General features: G+C 65.0%; 2 protein-coding genes across 3 annotated transcripts in view; both read right to left on the bottom strand.

Annotated features, from left to right (window-relative positions):
- The window catches only part of TNS2 (tensin 2), a gene marked incomplete at its 5' end in the record, with an annotated part of 139,215 nt that overhangs the window by 4,083 nt on the left and 118,298 nt on the right, over nt 1-16,834 (bottom strand). The window lies entirely within an intron of this gene.
- EIF4B (eukaryotic translation initiation factor 4B) lies at nt 4,441-16,667 on the bottom strand. 2 transcript variants are annotated; one of them, XM_080367940.1, is made up of 15 exons: nt 16,542-16,667; nt 12,096-12,233; nt 11,049-11,257; nt 8,896-9,012; nt 8,524-8,578; nt 7,972-8,115; nt 7,358-7,468; nt 6,880-7,059; nt 6,536-6,770; nt 6,138-6,256; nt 5,830-6,043; nt 5,567-5,634; nt 5,313-5,400; nt 4,890-4,965; nt 4,441-4,636 (listed from the first exon to the last, which is right to left on the bottom strand). In XM_080367940.1, exons 1-15 carry the CDS (start codon nt 16,552-16,554, stop codon nt 4,559-4,561), a joined length of 1,845 nt encoding a protein of 614 aa, XP_080224066.1. In that variant the 5' UTR covers nt 16,555-16,667; the 3' UTR covers nt 4,441-4,558. The 2 variants fall into 2 exon arrangements, with proteins under 2 accessions (XP_080224066.1, XP_080224067.1); XM_080367941.1 differs by having other exon boundaries at nt 4,890-4,962.

The following is a 16,834-nucleotide window of genomic DNA, read 5'->3' as shown; positions in this document are numbered from 1 at the left end:
CACACTGCGGGGGGGGACGACAAAGGGGACATCAGGACCCCCTGGGCCAAGCCAGCTCAGGCCACCAGCATCCCCCCCCTATAACCCCCCATCCCCGCTCCAGCACCCCCAACTGCAGCACCCCTCACTCCAGTACCCCCCCAGCATCCCCCACCCCAGTACCCCCCCAGCATCCCCCGCCCAGCACCCCCCACCCCAGTAGCCCCCCACTCCAGCACCCCCCAGCTCCCCCCGTGTGGGGCCGGGGGGGGCCTGGGGTGTCCCGTGGGGGGGGTCACCTCTGCAGATGAGGCCCTGGGGGCCGAGGGGCTCTCGGCAGGCGGTGCACGCCCCCCCCCGCCGGAACGCCTTCTCGCGGAAGCTGTGGGGTGCGGGGGGCTGCCGGGGCTGGGGGGACACACACACGCGTGGGAGTGGGCACGGGGCTGCAGTGACCCCGTGCCCCCCTTCCCTCCCCGTGTCCCGGAGGGAAACTGAGGGACTGAGCGACCCCCGCGGGGGGGGCGGGCTCAGCCGGCGGGGGCCGTGGGTAGCCACAGGGTGGGCTGCTCCGTGCCTGGCTGTCCCCCGGGCCCCCCCATGTCCCGTCCCCCCCCCCCCATGTGTGTGTCCCGTGCCTGCCCTGGGATGCCGTGTCCCCCCCTTGTGTGCCCCCAGTGTCCCACCATGTCCGTTCTCGCGTCCCTCCATGCCCCCCCCCCCGGGACGCCGTGTCCCCCCCGTGCCCCCGCCCGGGACGCCGTGCCCACCCCTCCGTGTGCCCCGCCCTGGGACGCCTTCCCCCCCCCTCATGTCCGTGTACCCCCCGTGCTGCCGTGTCCCCCCATGTCTGTGTCCCCCCCGCGCCCCCCCCGGGACGCCGTGTCCCGCCGCAGGAAGCGGGGCCGGGACCAGCCCAGGAAACGGGACCGCGGGGGCGGCCCGACCCCCCCGGGACGACCCGGCCAGTTCCCACGGGCGGGGGGGGCGTGGGAGCGGGGGAGAGTGGGAATAGGGGGGGGCAGCGGGGGCGGGGAGGGCAGCGGGGAGGCGTGGGAAAAAAGGGAAAGTGGGGAAAGGGCGGGGGGGACAGCGGGGGGGGGCGTGGGAAGGCAGATGGGGGGGTTCAGCACCGCCCCCCCCGCACCCGAGCACCCCCTCGGCCGGGCCGCGGCCAAAACGCGCCACGCGTGGGGAGGGGGCGGCTGCGCGAGCCGGCGGGGGGAGCCCCGGGGCCAAACCCCGCGGGTAGCACCGGGGCGGGGGGGGGGTCCGCCGCATCTCCCCCCACCACCACCACCCCCGGGACCCCCCCACGCCACGGGACCCCCCTCTCGGAGACCCCCGCCTCCCCTCCCTACCGTGTCGGTGCCGTCGCGGCGGCCGAGCGCCCGCAGCAGCGTCCCGACGGCGCCGGGGGGCTTCATGTGGGGGCCGGGGGGGTCTGGGGGGGCCGGGGGGTCGGGAGCGGCTCCGGGAGCGGCGCCGGGACCGACGGGCGGCCCGAGGATGGGCCGGGCCCGCCCCGGCTTCCGCGCACACCAGAGCCGCTTCCCGTGGCCGGGGGGGGCCGGGGGGGGGGCGGGGGGGGGGCCGGCGCGGGGGGGGGGGCAGCGGCACACGGGGAGAGCCGCCCGCGCCGCCACGCGCCTGGCACGGCTGCCTCAGTTTCCACTTGGAAAACACCCCCAAAAATCACCCTCCCCCCCCCCTTCCCCCCCCATCCCCCCCAACCGCCCCCATACCCCCCCCATACCTTCATGGTGCTGGGACCCCCCCGCGGCGCTCCCGGCCCCAGAGTGGCGGCCGCTGCCTCCCCCTTCCCCATCCTCCTCCTCCTCCTCCTCCTCCTCCTCCTCTTCTTCCTCCTCCCCCCCCCGCCCCCCGACAGGGCACGGCCACCGTCACCGCGGGCGGGACAATACCGGGGTGATGGGGACGGGGTTGGGGTCAGCGTGCTTCTGGGGGGGGGTGGGTGGTGGTGTCCTGCAGGAGCACTGTGCCCCCTAAATGGGGACATCGGGTGCTGTGGGCCCCCCTCCGGGGACAGACCGAGCCCCAAATGGTACCTGGGGAGGGATGGGGGTCCCCAAAATGATGAGACGGGTGGGTGGGTGCCCCCGGGTGGGTGCCAGCACGGGGACACGGGTGGGTGGCGCAGAGCAGGTCGGTGGCCGCGTCCCACACCGGGTCAACGCCCCCTCGGGGGGGCGGGGGGGGCAGCCCCCCCTGCGGCTGCGCCAGGGGCTGGGGGGGGGGGGGGGTGGGCACCCGCGGTCCCACGGGGGGGGGCTCCGAGCCCCCCCCCCCGCCACCCACCCCTCCCAGCGCCGGGAGCCCGACACCCAGGGGCCCCCAGGGATGTCGGGGTGCAGGGGACCCCCGGTCCCACTCCAGGAGGGAGCCTGTCGCCCTTGGGGGGGCCCCCGGAGCCCCCCTGCCCCCCCGCTGGGGGGCCCGGCCAGACTTGGCACCCGCAGCGCCGCCGGCGGCCAAGCGAGGACAGAGGGACAGAGCCCCCATTGTGGGGTCGGGCTCCGGGGGGGGGGGGGGGGGCGGGGGCGTTCCTGTAGGCCCCGGGGGGAGGGGGGTGTCCCCGAGGTGGGGGGGGGGGGGGATCCCCGGGATTCCCAGCCGGGAACGGCGCCGGGACGAGGGAGACTGCGGGGGTGAAGTCGCCCCCGTGGCTGCGACGCGCTGAGCAGCGGCAATTAGCGGTGACAATTAGCGGTGGCAATTAGCGGCCCCTGCCCCGGCTAGTTAAGCTTCAATTAGGCTCGTTACCAGGTGGGCCTGGCCCAGGGGGCCAGAGCCGGGGGGGCCAGGACCCCCGGGTAGGGGCGTCGCTGGCGGCGGGGTGGGAGATGGTCTGGAGCACCCTGGAGGGGCCGTGGGAGGGAGGAGGAGGAGGAGGAGGAAGGACAGGGGGAGGAAAAGGATGGAGGATAAGGAGGAGGATGGAAAGAGGAGGAAGAAGGAAGGACAGGGGGAGCAAGAAAGAGGAGGAGGATGGAAGGACACAGGGATGAAGGACAGAGGGATGGAGGAAGAGGAGGAGGAAAAGGATGGAGGGAGGAAGGACAGGGGAAGAGGAGGATGGAAGAAGAGGAGGAGGAGAAAGATGAAGGTCAGATGGAGCAAGGAAGAAGAGGAGGATGGAAGAAGGACACAGGGATGGAGTAAGAGGAGGAGGAAAAGGACAGAGGGAGGAAGGATGGGAAGAGGGAGGAAGAGGAAGGATGGAGGACAGAGGGAAGAAGGATGGATGAAGAGGACGGAGGAAAGACGGGAGGAAGAAGATGAAAGACGGGGAGGAAGCGGGGGTCCTGCCTCTGCTTCACCCCCTGACCCAGCTTTGGGAGGTCCCAGGGTGGCACTGGGGGGGTGGCACCGAGCGGGGACCGCACAGAAGCCATGGGGGGTCCCACAGCCCTGGCCAAGCCCCCTGCACCCCTCTGGGAGGGGCTGAAAGGATCGGGCCCTGAAAGGGTTCGTTAAAAGATTCATTTTATTGGAGGAAATGAAAAAAAAACAAACCCAGAACGCGCGGGGGGGGGGGGGGGGGGGGGGCGCTGGGGAAGCCCCAAGCCAGAGAGGCCCCCAGTGCCCGCGACGACACATTTTTATAGATTTTGTACAAATTTTTACAGGTTTCTCTTCTTTGGGGGTGCGGAGGAAGGAGGTGGCCTGGGGAGGGGGTCCCATGCCCAGCCGGGGGGTCCCAGCATTGCCCCCCTCTGCTCCCCAAATAAAAGGGGGGGGGATGTGCTAGGGAAAGCGGGTGGGTTTGGGGACCCCCCCACCGTGCGTCACTGTGAAGGTGTTGAGCCCACCACCCACCCAAAATAGGGGGGACACGGGGAGGCAGGTGTGGGGTGAACTGGGGGGGGGGGGCACCCATGCCAGAGGAGGAAGGTGCCCAGGGGATGCCAACACCTTCCAGGACCTGGCTGGGGGTGCTGGAGGGAGGGGTGTGCAGCCCACCCTTGGGAGCCGGCTCACACCCCCCCCCATCCCTGCCCCCCAGCCCCCCCAAACCCATCCGAGGGGCTCTCCAGCGTTCCCCCCCTTCACGCTGATCTTTTATTGACGGCAGCATCGCGCAACGCCAAGTTTCGGCTGGGGAGGAGGCGGGAGGAAGGCCAGCTCTTCCTCCTCAGCCCCCCCGCTCCCCACAGCCCCCCGCGCCCCCCCCTCCATCCCAGGGGGGACCCTGGGTCCCTTGGGAAGCACCAACCTGCTCCTCTCACTCCTCCCTGCGGAGGCGGCTCCGATGCGCTCGACGCCGTCGCGGCTGCAGCACATGCAAGAGGTGGGGGTCCTCGCTCAGGGGTGGGTGTTTTTGTGGTCTTTTTTTTTTTGTTGTTTTTTTTTTTGTTTGGGTTTTTTTTTTTTTTTTTGTAATTTGTGTTGGGTTTTTGTTTTGATTTAAAAAGTTTTAAGAAAGGTCTCCAGGAGCTGTTGAGTTTTAGGTTTTATTTCTGTCTTGTCTGGATAGAGGTTTGGTTTTTAACTCTCCAAGCGATCCCAGGGTGGCGGCTGGTGGGGAGATGGCGCGAGGGCCCTGGAGGAGGATTTTTTATTCGGCGCATTCTTCATCATCACCATCATCTTCGCCATCTACTGACAGCGCCGCGTACTTGCTGGCGTGGCTGAACTGCGGGGGGAGGGGGGGGACATTCCTTACACACCAGCCAAGTGGCTCTGGCTCCGCGCAAAAGGGCGGCTGCCTCTGTCGCATGGAGAAAAATACCTTCCCCCCCCCAACCAGCTAAAAAAATCCCAAATCCCCAATCCGAGGGGAGGAAGGGGTGTCAGGGCACCGCTGGGAGTTGGAGCCAGGGCTCTCCCCCCCACCATGTGCCCCCTGGGTCCCGGGGGTGCCCCCCACCCCCCAGAAAGGTGCTTACGGAGGGCGGGTTCTCGTCGAGTTTCTTTGGCTCAGATGCAGGTCGGGAGTCGTGATCCTTTCTGCTCTCTTTCCTGCTGGAACCAGCGGCCCGTGGGCTTGGGGCCGGGACCCCATCCCGATCCCCGAGCCAGGACCGGGAGACCCCATCCCGATCCCCGAGCCAGGACCGGGAGACCCCATCCCGATCCCCGAGCCAGGACCGGGAGACCCCATCCCGATCCCCGAGCCAGGACCGGGAGACCCCATCCCGATCCCCGAGCCAGGACTGGGAGACCCCATCCCGATCCCCGAGCCAGGACCGGGACCCCATCCCGATCCCCGAGCCAGGACCGGGACCCCATGCCGATCCCCGAGCCAGGACCGGGACCCCATCCCGATCCCCGAGCCGGGGGTGCTGCAGGGAGGGCCCAGGGTCACCCACCTGTCTGAATCTCCCGGGCCACGGCTGGAGCTCCCGCTTCGGACCTTGGAGCCGCTCTCCCGGCCCCCGTCCGGTTTGTTCTCATCTCCTGCAGGGAAGAGAAGGCCACGAGGTCTCACTGCGAGCCCGTGGCCACCACCCACCACCCACCACAACCGGGGGCTTGCGGGGGTCCGCACCCTTCCCTGCCACGGGGGCAAGGATGAGTCGCAACCCGGCTGTGGCAGAGCCAGGTGGGCCAAGCCCCCCCTCACCTTTCCTGTGGGCGTTCTTCGGGGGTGCCCCGTTCTCCACGGGCAGGCTCGGTGCCGTCTGGCTGCCGCTGGAGGGGAAGAAAGACCAACAACATCAGGATGGTGAGAAGGAGACGCCGACGCCACAGGCGAGAGCAGGATGCGGCGTTTAGGGAGTGGGGAGAGGGGATCCTTGGGCCACCACTGGAACATCTGGAGAGACCAGCGGCACAGGGGAAACCCTGGGGGTCACGGCCCAGGACGTGTCCCCCCGCGGTGCCAACCTCGTAGGAGAGTGCTGCTCCGAGTCCGAGCTCTGGGAGCGGGCAGAGGGGTTGCTGCTCCGCTTCACCCAGGCGTTCTCCTTGGGCGGCGGCGCCGGCATCACCTTCAGGGGCTGCTTCTCTTCCTTCGGCTTGGAGGTGGGAGAAGGGGCATCATCCTCCTTGGTGAACGCCTCGTTCTCCAAAGACTTCTCGCTCTCCCTCCTTCGCGTGGCTGCGGGGGTGACAAACACAAACGGAGGGTCGTGCGTGGAGCCACAAGAAAGGTGACAAGGGACATGCCAGGGGCCACCCAGCTCTGCACTCACTCCTGCCCGTCGGGCCAGTTCCCACGGAGGTGCCGGGGGGCCCCGAGTTGCCAGTCTGCGAGGACTCACTCCCTGTCCGCGATCGCTCCTGGTTCTCTTCGCTTCGCCAGCTGGGATGCCTGTGCCAGGGGCAAGAGGGGCTGAGCTCAGGGGCCGCAACATGGGGAGGGAGAGGAGCGGCGAGTGGGTTTAGAGCGCACCGAGGAGCATCATCGGCACCGCTACCGAGGGGAATGGGTCAGGGGAAGGAGGTGGCCACCACAGGGGAGATGCTGTGCTCCAAGGAACCCCGCTGCCACCTGGACACCCCCCAGGTGGAACTGGGTGAGTTTTACACCCGACAGCCCACACAAGGCAGCCAGAAGCCCCTGCCCCAGGCCCCTCCCGCTGCAGCACACCTCTCTCGGGGTCGTCTTTCTATCCTCTTATCATCCTCCAGCTGGCGTTGCAGCTTCTCTTGCTCCTTCTGTAGCCGCTCTTCCACCTCCCGCTCCCTGGCGGCCGTGTCCACCGGCTTGGCCCCCCCAAAGATGGAGGCAGCCCGGCTGGACTGGGGCGCAGGGGCCACGGAGGTCTCCTCCTCCTTGGGCGCACTCCTGGGCTTCAGGTTCAGCTTCGGCCTCTGGGTGGGACCTGGGCAGGAGCCAAGACACCCCCAGTAAGCATGAAGCCCCCACCCTGAGCCGCTCTCAGCTGAGCCACGGGTGGTCAGACCCCACCCCCACCCCAAGAAAGCCATTACCTCTGTCGTCACGGCGGAAATCATCCCGGCCGTAATCATCCCGGGAGTTCCACCTATCCATCCGGTCATCCCGCCGGTCATAGCGGTCTTCATAGCGGTCACTGCACCCTCGGTAGTCGTCATCCCGGCGATACCCACTGCCAAAGGCCCTCCTGCCGCTGCCTATCCTGGAATCGTAGCCTGCGGGAGGAAAGGAAACCCCTCCCGGTGAGTGCCGCTCTCCCCCGGCCGGCCTTCCTGCAGGACAGCATCTTCCACGCAACGGCCTCCAAATCCGGGCCAGAGCCAGGCTCCGGGAACGACTAGAGGAGCAAGGCCGGGGAGTAAAGCTACCCGGAGAGGAAAAGCCACAGCTCATCTCCCGCACCCCTTCCCCAGTTACTGGGGGGGGGAGCAGGGCCGCACTGGGCAGCTCGTCCGCCGTGGCAGAGCCTCACCACCACCCTGCCGGCCCGGCAATCCTTCGGGAATGCCCTACCTCGGTCGTAGTCCCTGCTGCGGTCATCGTAGCGATCCCTGCCCCCAAAGCCACGGTCCATATCCCTCCGTGGACCATTGCGATACCGATCATCGTAGCGATCCCGATACCCTGGAGGTGGGAGAAGGGGGGTCCCGCGTGAGTGAGGCGCCTTGGTTTGCTCTGAACGCTCAAGGTGACGGAGGCTGACAAAGGTTTTCCTGCACTTGTTACTGTGACAGTGACAAATCCCATAACGAAGCAGGAAAATCCCGCTACCATTCTCCAGGTGGGAGACGGCACCAACGCACTCGCCCTCAGAACCAGCCGGCTGGGCAGAGCTCGGGTGGCTGCGCTGCCAGCGTCCCGTGGCAGACGGAGCACACCCAGATATCAAGGTAACGCAGATTTTCAAGGGAAACAGCAAAAAGGAGGAAGAACTTTCCGTATGGGAAGATGCAGCAGATTCAGCTCCGCGCTACAGACGTAGGGAAGCCACCCCCCAGTCCTGCAGGAAACCTGCTTGCCAGGCAGAGGCGGAGGGAAGCCCCAGCCCGACTCCTGCGTCTCGCTCCGATCCCCTCAGCCACCATTTGACGGCAACGGAAGCAACACGTATGTTTCTGCCAACTCACTGTCTCCAAAGCTGTCATCGCCCCTGCGGGGTGGGTAATCATCAAAGCTATCCGTGGTGGCAGGACGGGCCCTCCAGTCACTCTCAAACCTCTCCGAGTCACGGAAGCGATCCCGATCTCTGCCAAAGCAGCGATCGTCCCGATCTGCCGGGGAAGGGAAGGAAATTTCAGCTCATGGGGATGGGAGCAGCTGCTGGCGGCGAACGGAGCACGAGCCTGGCCCAGCCTCTCCCAGCTCACTGCGCTCTATCAGCAGGAACGTTGGAAAGCCCTCGGCTGAGGCAATTAGCGTGATAGGGACAGCAGGGGTGTGGGAGGAACCAACACAGTGTTATAGATAAGTGCTGGCAGGCAAAACACCCCGGCGCGGCCCTCCAGCCACGCAGGCAGGAGCCAAGCCTGAGCCTGGAGCAGGGCTCAGACCCGCCGTCTGCGTCGTGACGACAGCGATTTGCCCCTCCATTGCCGGGGCCGATCACCAGCCCGGCACCGCAATGCAGCTACCGGGCCGGCCGACGTGAAGCCAAGGTCACGAGCCAGCAGGATACTCGCCTTTATCCTGAGCTTGATCAGCAACATCCACTCGTATTCTTCTGTTCCCTAGAGACTGGAACAACAGGGAGAGATCAGCCCTGCAGCCCCGAGACACGCGGAGGGGCGAAAGAGCGGATCCCGGGACGACACCCAAACACAGAACAGGCGGCTTATACAACACCGGGCTCCTCCCGCAGCCCCAATGCCCTTAAAATACACCTTTCTTCCCCATTTAAGCCTTTCTCAAGCAGGGACAGCCATCACTCTACAAGATGACACTTCTTAACGCATCTCCAGCACCCAGGGCTGCACAGGAACGTGCCTGGTCCGAGCTGGGGGCACACGGGGACTCGTACCCACCAGCCCTGCTCCGTCAGGGGTCGGACTCACCTCTTCGTTGAGGCTCAGGGCCTGGAACAAGGAGTCTATGTCTTCAAACTCAGCATAACCAAAACCTTTCAACCTCTCCGGATTGGTAGGCTCCCGCGGCAAACGCACAGCACTGATCTGCAGCCAGAGAGAAGAGGAGAGCTCGTCAGGGTCCTTGCTCCAGCTTGTTAATATGACAGGCGAGGGCCGTGTTCTCTCAACGATGCAGCTCGTGGCCACCCAGGAACTGAATAAATCCTCTCAGTGATGAGCGGGGAAGAGGAGGGTGCAACTCCCCCTCCAAGCACACCACAGGTTCCCAACACAACTGCCTCCAACACTTGTCTGGAAGGAGGAATCGGGCTCCAGCAAGAGGCTTCCAGCTGCAGATCTGCAGCGGGAACGGATGGAAGGGCCAGGAGAGCTCTGCTCTGCGGCGGCCGCTCTGCGCCCCAGCCCCACGGCCGTGGGCTCCCCCAGCCAGCCCCGGCCACCCCTTTGCATCCCCAGCTCATCCCAGGCTCCGCAGAAAAACCCTGGTGAAACCCAGCTCCGGACCGTTCAACCGAGACCCTGGGTTCCACACGAGCCCTCGGGCTCCGCTAGCTTTATGTCGCATGCCACACGTACGCCTCCGGTCACGCTCCAAGCCCTCAGCAGCGCCCGCAGGCCCCATCAGACGTCCCGTCCCGCTGCACTAACGCCTTCTACAACCCCTCCTGGCTGGACTGAGGCTCCCCAAGCGTGGCAGCCCCCAGGTCACTCAGGGGAAGCGGCAGGAGCCATGGAGGCAAAGGGAAGGCACAAGCTGCCTTCAGACGAGCCGGGCGCGAGGAGCCACTGCTCCAGCCAGCGCCGGGAGAGGCTGGGAAGGGAGAACAAGCGACAGATGCAGAGCGAGTAACTTCTAGAACAGTGAGGACCAACCCTGGGCTTTGCTTCTTACTCTCCCGTGTAGCACTGACCCCTCTGCCTAGACCTGGCCGAGGCTTCAGCCTCTCAGCTCCCTCCTCCTCCTCCTCCCCCACATCGTTACTCTCTGAGGAGGAGTGGATGCTGCCTCAGCAGGCGCCAGAGGTTAGAAAAACAACTGAAAATAAAAAATCACGGTAAGCAACGTGACTGCCCGCGGGGAGCGATCTGCTGCCATCAGCAGGGCTCGCCGCCGCGTGGGGAATGCCGGACTCCGGCTGCATTTCCCAGGCCGACCTTCCGGGAGGGAAGCAGCCATTTCCCATCGTGGCTTGATGTCCCACCTTTGCCCTCCCTGAAAAACCCACGGGCGCCAATGTTCTTAAAGCTGGGAAAAGATAATGCCACTGTAGCAATCATGGGCTCCCTGGGAGCCTCTCCCGCTCTCAGCCGTGGGGCAGGACCTGTCCCAGGTGAGCCCCAGCTGGGAAACCCCTCAAGAGGGCCGGACCCAGCTCAGGTCCAAGCGGAGCCCATCAGCCTCCGTGAAATTTTATTTAAGAAAGGACTGAAAATGCCACAGGCAGAAGAGGAGGGGAAGAAAAAGAGTGAGAAGCAGCAGAAGGCAGGCCAAGTTCGTTGCCGTCAGTGCTCCAGGTGCTGGAGCAGGTAACGGCAAGTCTATTTTAATTGGTAATAAATTTAGTTTTCCCCAAATCGAGTCTAATTTGCTGTACTAATTGGTAAGCCATCTCCCTGCCTTTATCACAACGCACAAACTTTCTCATCCTATTTCCACTCCCTGTCCCGCTGAGGGGGAGCAAGCGAGCAGCCGGGTGGGTGTTTGGCACCAGTTGTGCCCCCAAAATCACGCCAAGAGCCGGCCCAGGCTCCTCTCTTTACTCAGTTCCACAGGAGAAACACCATCTGCCTGCTTCAGAAGGGTTCGTGCTCCATCACCACCGTGGCTGAAACAGCAGGAACAGCCGTTTGCTTGCTGGTAGCCAAGTGACTCACCTGAGATCAAGCAATCTGACAGCCACGGCCGTCTGGCAGCCGCCCCTCGCAGCCAGCTCCGGGCAGACATACCTGCAGGAGCCGGGAGCTGCCTTGGCCAACCCACAGCCAAGCAGGAACCAACACACGGAGCCGGCGGAGCGCAAACGGGGATTGCAGCGTCCAAAATCACGGCATTTGCAGCCCACGGTACCCCCAGCATCACCCTGCCCCGTGCCCAGGCCGGGCTCCGAGCCGCTACTCACGTTGAGTCCTCTGAAGAAGTCCTTGATAGATTCTTCCGTCACGTCATAGGGCAGGTTTCCCAGAAAGGCAGTGTAGGGGGGAGATTTCGGGAGGCGGCTTCTGTCTATGTTGGGTTCCCGAGCAGCCCGCGGGGCGGTGGGCAGGATGGAGCGGTCGATCGGAGGGGCCCGGTACACGTCGTCATCGTTACTGTGCCAAGTGGTAGAAACTAAAGAGAGAAATTTGGCAAATCACAAAAAACCCACCCAACTCAAGACCGGTTACTGGCAGCGCCATCGCCCCGGCGCACGGTGCCACCGGCGGCATTACAGCCAGCCAAGGAGCTGCACATTAAATCCCTGAAATTCGTTCAGCTGAGCTGCCGGAGCCAGCGCGACACAAGCTGCCCCAGGGGCACCAGCAGCCCCCAGGAGAAACCCAGGCAGGCTAAAACGGCACGGGAGAGCGGCCGTTTAGTCCCGCGACCCATTTAATAAAGCGTTTAAGCCTTCCCGGGATTAATTCCTGTTTGAATTACAGCCCGTCTCGTGGAAAAATACCACGGCTCGATCATTAATGTTCTCAGAAAAAATTCCTTGACACTGCCGAGCTGGAGGTCACTGCACTCACCGGTAAAACTCCTGGGCTTTGGTGAATCTGCCCACCCTCCGTCTTCCCCACTCTGGTTCTGCCAGTTACGCCAACAAAAAGCTCTTTATCCCATTTCTGTTCCTCGTGTGGGTGCAAATCTCCCTCCCCTTCACCAGACCAAGAGCCTCGGTCCTAATGAGATCTTGGTTTGCTCACCGAGCTTAATTACACCCCCCCCCCGCCCCCGAAAAGAAACAACCAGCAAATTTTGCAATGTCTGTGTATGTTGTTCCAGGTCACCAGCTGTTCGAGGGTACAGTCAAACCCAGAGCCGGTGGCTTCCAACACTTCCCACACGGTTCTTCCCCCCCTGCAGCGGTGCAAGAAGGGGAAGGATCTGTGGACAACCCGCCTCTGCACCCCTCACACCCCTGGTACTGGTGTTTACTGGTCTGGGAGCCAGGCAGTGACAGTACCGTCTCCTTCCAGGTCGTCTGTCTCGTCGGCCCAGCTGACGGGTTTGGGGATGTAGGTTGGGCCCCCGCCGCCGCCACCATCCTCTGCCAGAAAGTCCGTCAGGGTGAGGGTCTTGCCCTTCTTGTTCTTCTTCTTAGCTGGTGGGGAGAGAGAGAGGACAGGGGTGAGTGCGGCCGGGGCCTGCTTTGCGCAGGGTGGGGAAGGAGGAGCAGCCGGGGCGCCCGAGACGCAACACCAGCCACGGAGACGCAGGCGCTGGCCACCCCATCCCCGTTTATTTCCTATTTCCAAAGGGTCAACAGCCTCCGATTCCACCCAGCCGAGAATCCAGGCTGCCATCACCCCAAGCACAGTCACACCCCACATTTTGGGGGTCAGCCGTACCCACAAACATCCTCAGGGCCGTTTGGTTTTGGGGAGGAGGGAGAAGCCACACCACTTCCACCCAGGCCACAAGCAAGAGATGCGGCGGAGCATGGCACGGCGATGCCACTGCCGCTGGGACCCCTCCGGCCTCACCAACATCTTAACAAATCTCCCAACTTCTCCAGCTTGGGAATTATTTTTTGCTCCACTGGAGCCACAAGCGGCCGCAATGTTTATCCGCCGAGGCTTTTTGTCGCCTCCTGACGAAGCTGTGCGCCGTGACGGTCCCCGGCACCTCCCAGCAGTGCCGGGGAAGCCGGGCTATTTTTAGGAAGACGGGTTATGATGCAGTTTGCAGAATTCAGCAGTTTTGGGGTTTTGTTTTCTTTTTTTAACCTTGCGGAAGGAATTGCTGCCCCCCTGCGGCACCCATGGCCGGAGCAGGGACCACCACCACCTCCACCTGCAACACCACCACCTCCACCTGCAACACCACCACCTCCACCTGCAACACCACTTCTGGGCAAAGCGTGGAGGGCTCAGACACCCCCGGTGACTCCGGACACCCCTCCACAGGGCTTTTCAGTGGCGCATGGAGCTCCAACCTCCCAAAGGAAAGAAAAGCCGGGCTGTTTTGAAAGGTATGGCAGCCAGAGCCACGCAAAAGCAGCCATTGCTTTTGAAAACACACGCTCTTATCTTTGGTAAGAAGAAATAATAAACTTTGGGATTACTGGACTTCACGCAGATAATGTCTTACCAGGCTCCTGGCTGGGGAGCACGATAATTAATGGGTGAAGGGTCACAGCAGCCTTAACGAAGATAAAAAATGACAGATGCAGGACTTTTGCAGGCTACTCGTTCGCCGTCTCTAATTAGCCAAAGCTCGCCTGCTGTTGCTCAGAGCCGAGGGACTGCTCACCGAATGGCGCTTAAAATGGTTTCTTCCGCAGAAATCCCTGCACCGGCACCGATATAACCACCACCAGCATCTTCCAGCAGGGAAGCCAGATGGTGGGAGGCTCCAGGCATGGATGGATCGACTGCCTGTGTGCAACACTGGCCCCCCATCCTGCCTCCTGGCCCCCCAAATCCTCGTTTTCTGTTGCCCTTGCTCTTCCCCTTTGCGAGTCCGGGATTTTTAGGGCAGTGTGAAGCTGTATCCTGCTCCTTCAGCCAGGTGCTGGGAAGACAGAGCCATCCTGCCCTCCTGAACATGCTCCCAGCATCTCCAACGACGCTGGAAGCTCCCAGGTGCCATCAGGGAGCTCCTGTTCTCCGACGCTTGCCAGTTCTCCATTCCCAACATCCATTAAGACCCAGAAGGGCTGGAGAGAAAAGCTGAGCCTATAAACAATCCTTCCCCCTGCAGCTGCGCCAGCTCCGTGGCCCAGCACCTTTCCCAGTGCCATTCTGTCCTCCCCTGCCTCATCCCCACCAGGAATCCCAAAGGTTTCTGTTTGGAGCAGCCTGGGCTGTACCCACACCAGTCGTAGGAGAACCAGGGCAGAAAAGAAACTCAGTGGCAGTTTGGACCCGTTTTTAGCCACCGCACATCAATCCCCGGGCTTGGGTCCCCCCGGCATCGTCTCCTGGAGCCCAAAGCCTCCGCAGGCAGCCACCGCTCCGTGCCAGCATCTCCAGGCCTGCTCGGGTCTTCCAGCCACGCTCCAGCCCACGGCTCCGCTCCGGGAAGCTTCGGTAAAGCCGCAACAGCCGAGGGACATGGCACAGCACTGGCAGTGATGGGGAGACACATGGCAGCTCCCCCTGGCTCCAGCCACCAGCCCTTCAGGTAGGGGCTTGTGCTCTCATCACAGGACCCCGTCGCGCTCCGGAGAAAACCTTGGCAGGGCTTGGTCGTCTTCTTGCATCTTCAGCTGCTTCTCAGTCCCGCGGGAATCACAGCCTTGGCTTCGGGACTTCAGGCGACTGGAAACACTTCCCCCAGGAGCCCAAGCACACAGGCAGACCCCCACAGGGGGTGGCCCAGCGAAACCCACCTCTCACCCTCCGAGGGCCACACAACACCTGGCAGAGTGCTCAGAGCGGGGTGAGAAACACCTGACCGCAGGGGCTGACACCCGCAGCCCCCCATTAGCGGCTGGATCTGGGGGGTGATGAGATACAGGTGCTGCTCAGGGTCCTCACCGACCCCTGGGAGCCCCCCTGGGCTTCTACCGCCTGCTGCAACCATCTCTGGGCCCCCTCAGATTTTGCCCCTGGTTTTCGGGCCAGCAAGCTGCTCTCCATCCAGCCCTCGGCAAAGGCCAGAAGCCACGAATCCAGCCAGCCCTCTGGAACAGCCCGAGCTCCGTTTGCCAAGGGGAAACTCATGGAAAGATGACGTCGGTCCTGGATAAAAACATCGGGACGGCAGTGGCGACTGCCTGGAAAAAACGGAGGAACGCTCTTCTGCCGGAGATGAGGGCCATTCCCCAGGAACGGGGGGCCAGGCGGCACAGTTTGCCCTCCTCCTTCCCAAACGGCACTGGCTCCGCTCCCGAGGGCCACCAGCCTCCGAAACCGGCGCACTGGGCTGGCCCCGGACACCTCGAACGGCCACCGGGTCCCCAGCAGGGGCTGGTGGAGCCAAGCAGCTCCTGTCGCAGGGTAACGGCATCGCTGGGCCTACAGGCACCGTGCTTGGGGAGGGGGGAACCCCCCAACCGGGCAAGCCCACCCCCCGCCTGCTGGTTTTAACCCTGTCACGGAGCCCTGAGCCTGTTACTGACACCCAACGGGGTGTGTGGAGCCCTGCGTCCGCGACCTGCGCCCACAGCCCCCCCCCCAGCTCAGGGGTGCCCCCCACCCCGGCTGGGTCCCCCGGGTGCTGCTGGGGGTGGGATATGGGCAGTGACACCCACCCTGCGCTACGGAAGGGGCTCAGTGTTGGCGCTCCCACTGCTGGGCAGAACGGGGCTTGTGGGCACCCGAGCCCCCCCGGGAGCCCCCCCCCAGGTTAAGGCCTCCCCCGTGCTGGAGCCTCACCGGGAAACCGCTCATTTTTTGGGGGGAAAAGAATAATTTTGGCATTTTCCCCCCTGGCCCTGCCAGGCTCCAAATGGCGCTGGCAGCTGGAGGAGCGTGGGGCCCTGGGGGCTGATGGGTTTTTTTGGGGGGGGTCCCTCATGGTGGGGTGGACTGGCCAGTGGGGGGGGGGGGGAGGATCTGTGGGGGAAATGGCACGGGGGGAGGGGGCAAGGGAAGGAGCCCCTTTGGTGGTGGCACCGAGTGCTGCCCAGCCACCATCTCACAGAGACCCACGGGGGGGCGGGGGCCACACCAGGCTGGGGGGGGGGACATGACACACAGGGACACCAGGGTCGAGGGGGTGACACGGCACAGGGACACATGACACACAGGGACACCGGGCTGGGGGGGACACAGGACATGACACAAGGACACCGGGCCTGGAAGGGGGGGGTGTGTGTCACACATGACACAGGAACACCGGGCTGGGGCGGGGGGGACATGGGGCACCGGGCCCGGGGCGGGGGACGCGACACAAGGACACCGGGCCCGGGGACACACACACGGTGGCTCTGCAGCCGCCCCCCCCCCCAGAAGACCCAAGGGTATCGCACTGCTACGGGTGGGGGGGGCCGAGGGGGTGGGCTCACAAGGGGGGGTTCTCCGGTCCCGGCCCCCTCCTCCCCCGTTACCGGGTGCCCGACCGCGTGCGCGCCGCGCCCCCACGTGGGTACCGCCCTGCCCTGCCCCCCCCCCGCGCCTGCGCAGTGCCGCGCTTGCCGCTACCGCCCGGCCCCCCCCGCGCCGCCTGTCAATCACCGCCGCCGTGCGCCCCCCCACCAATGGGAAGCCACAGCGGGGGGGGGCGGGCGGCCGCGGCCCTGAGGGAACGCGGCGGGGGGGGGGGGGGGGGGGGGGGAATCGGTTCGCCGCAGCTGCCTCCCCCGCCTCAGCTCGGCCCCGCCGGCCCCCTCGGCCCCGCCGGCCCCCCCGGCCCCGCGGCCCCCCCCGGCAGCGCCAGCGGGCGGCGCGGTCAGGGGGGCCCGTCGGTCCCGGCCGCGCCCCGCAGAACCCGCCGGGCCCCGCCGCCGCCGCGCCGCGCTCACCTGAGGCCGCCATGTTGGGAAAAGGCAGAGAAGGCAAAGGACCCGGATGGCGCCGTCACGTGACCGCCAGCGCCCCGCCCCCTCCCCGGGGCGGGGCCGGCCGGGGCGCGGCTGATTCTGCGCTTGCCGGCGCCGCCCGCGCCGCGATCGTCCGTGGGGGCCTTGCGGAGCGCGGCGGCAGCGCCGGGTGCTGCGGCGCGTGTGCAATGCACCAGCGCCCTTTGCACTGCACCACCGCCCGTGTGCAATGCACCAGTACCCGTGTGCACTGTACCAGCACCCTTGTGCAATGC

Source organism: Falco punctatus (genome assembly GCF_963210335.1).
Source record: "Falco punctatus genome assembly, chromosome: 18".
In the NCBI taxonomy this organism is placed as follows: Eukaryota; Metazoa; Chordata; class Aves; order Falconiformes; family Falconidae; genus Falco; species Falco punctatus.
This window is presented reverse-complemented; position numbering and strand designations above follow the sequence as displayed.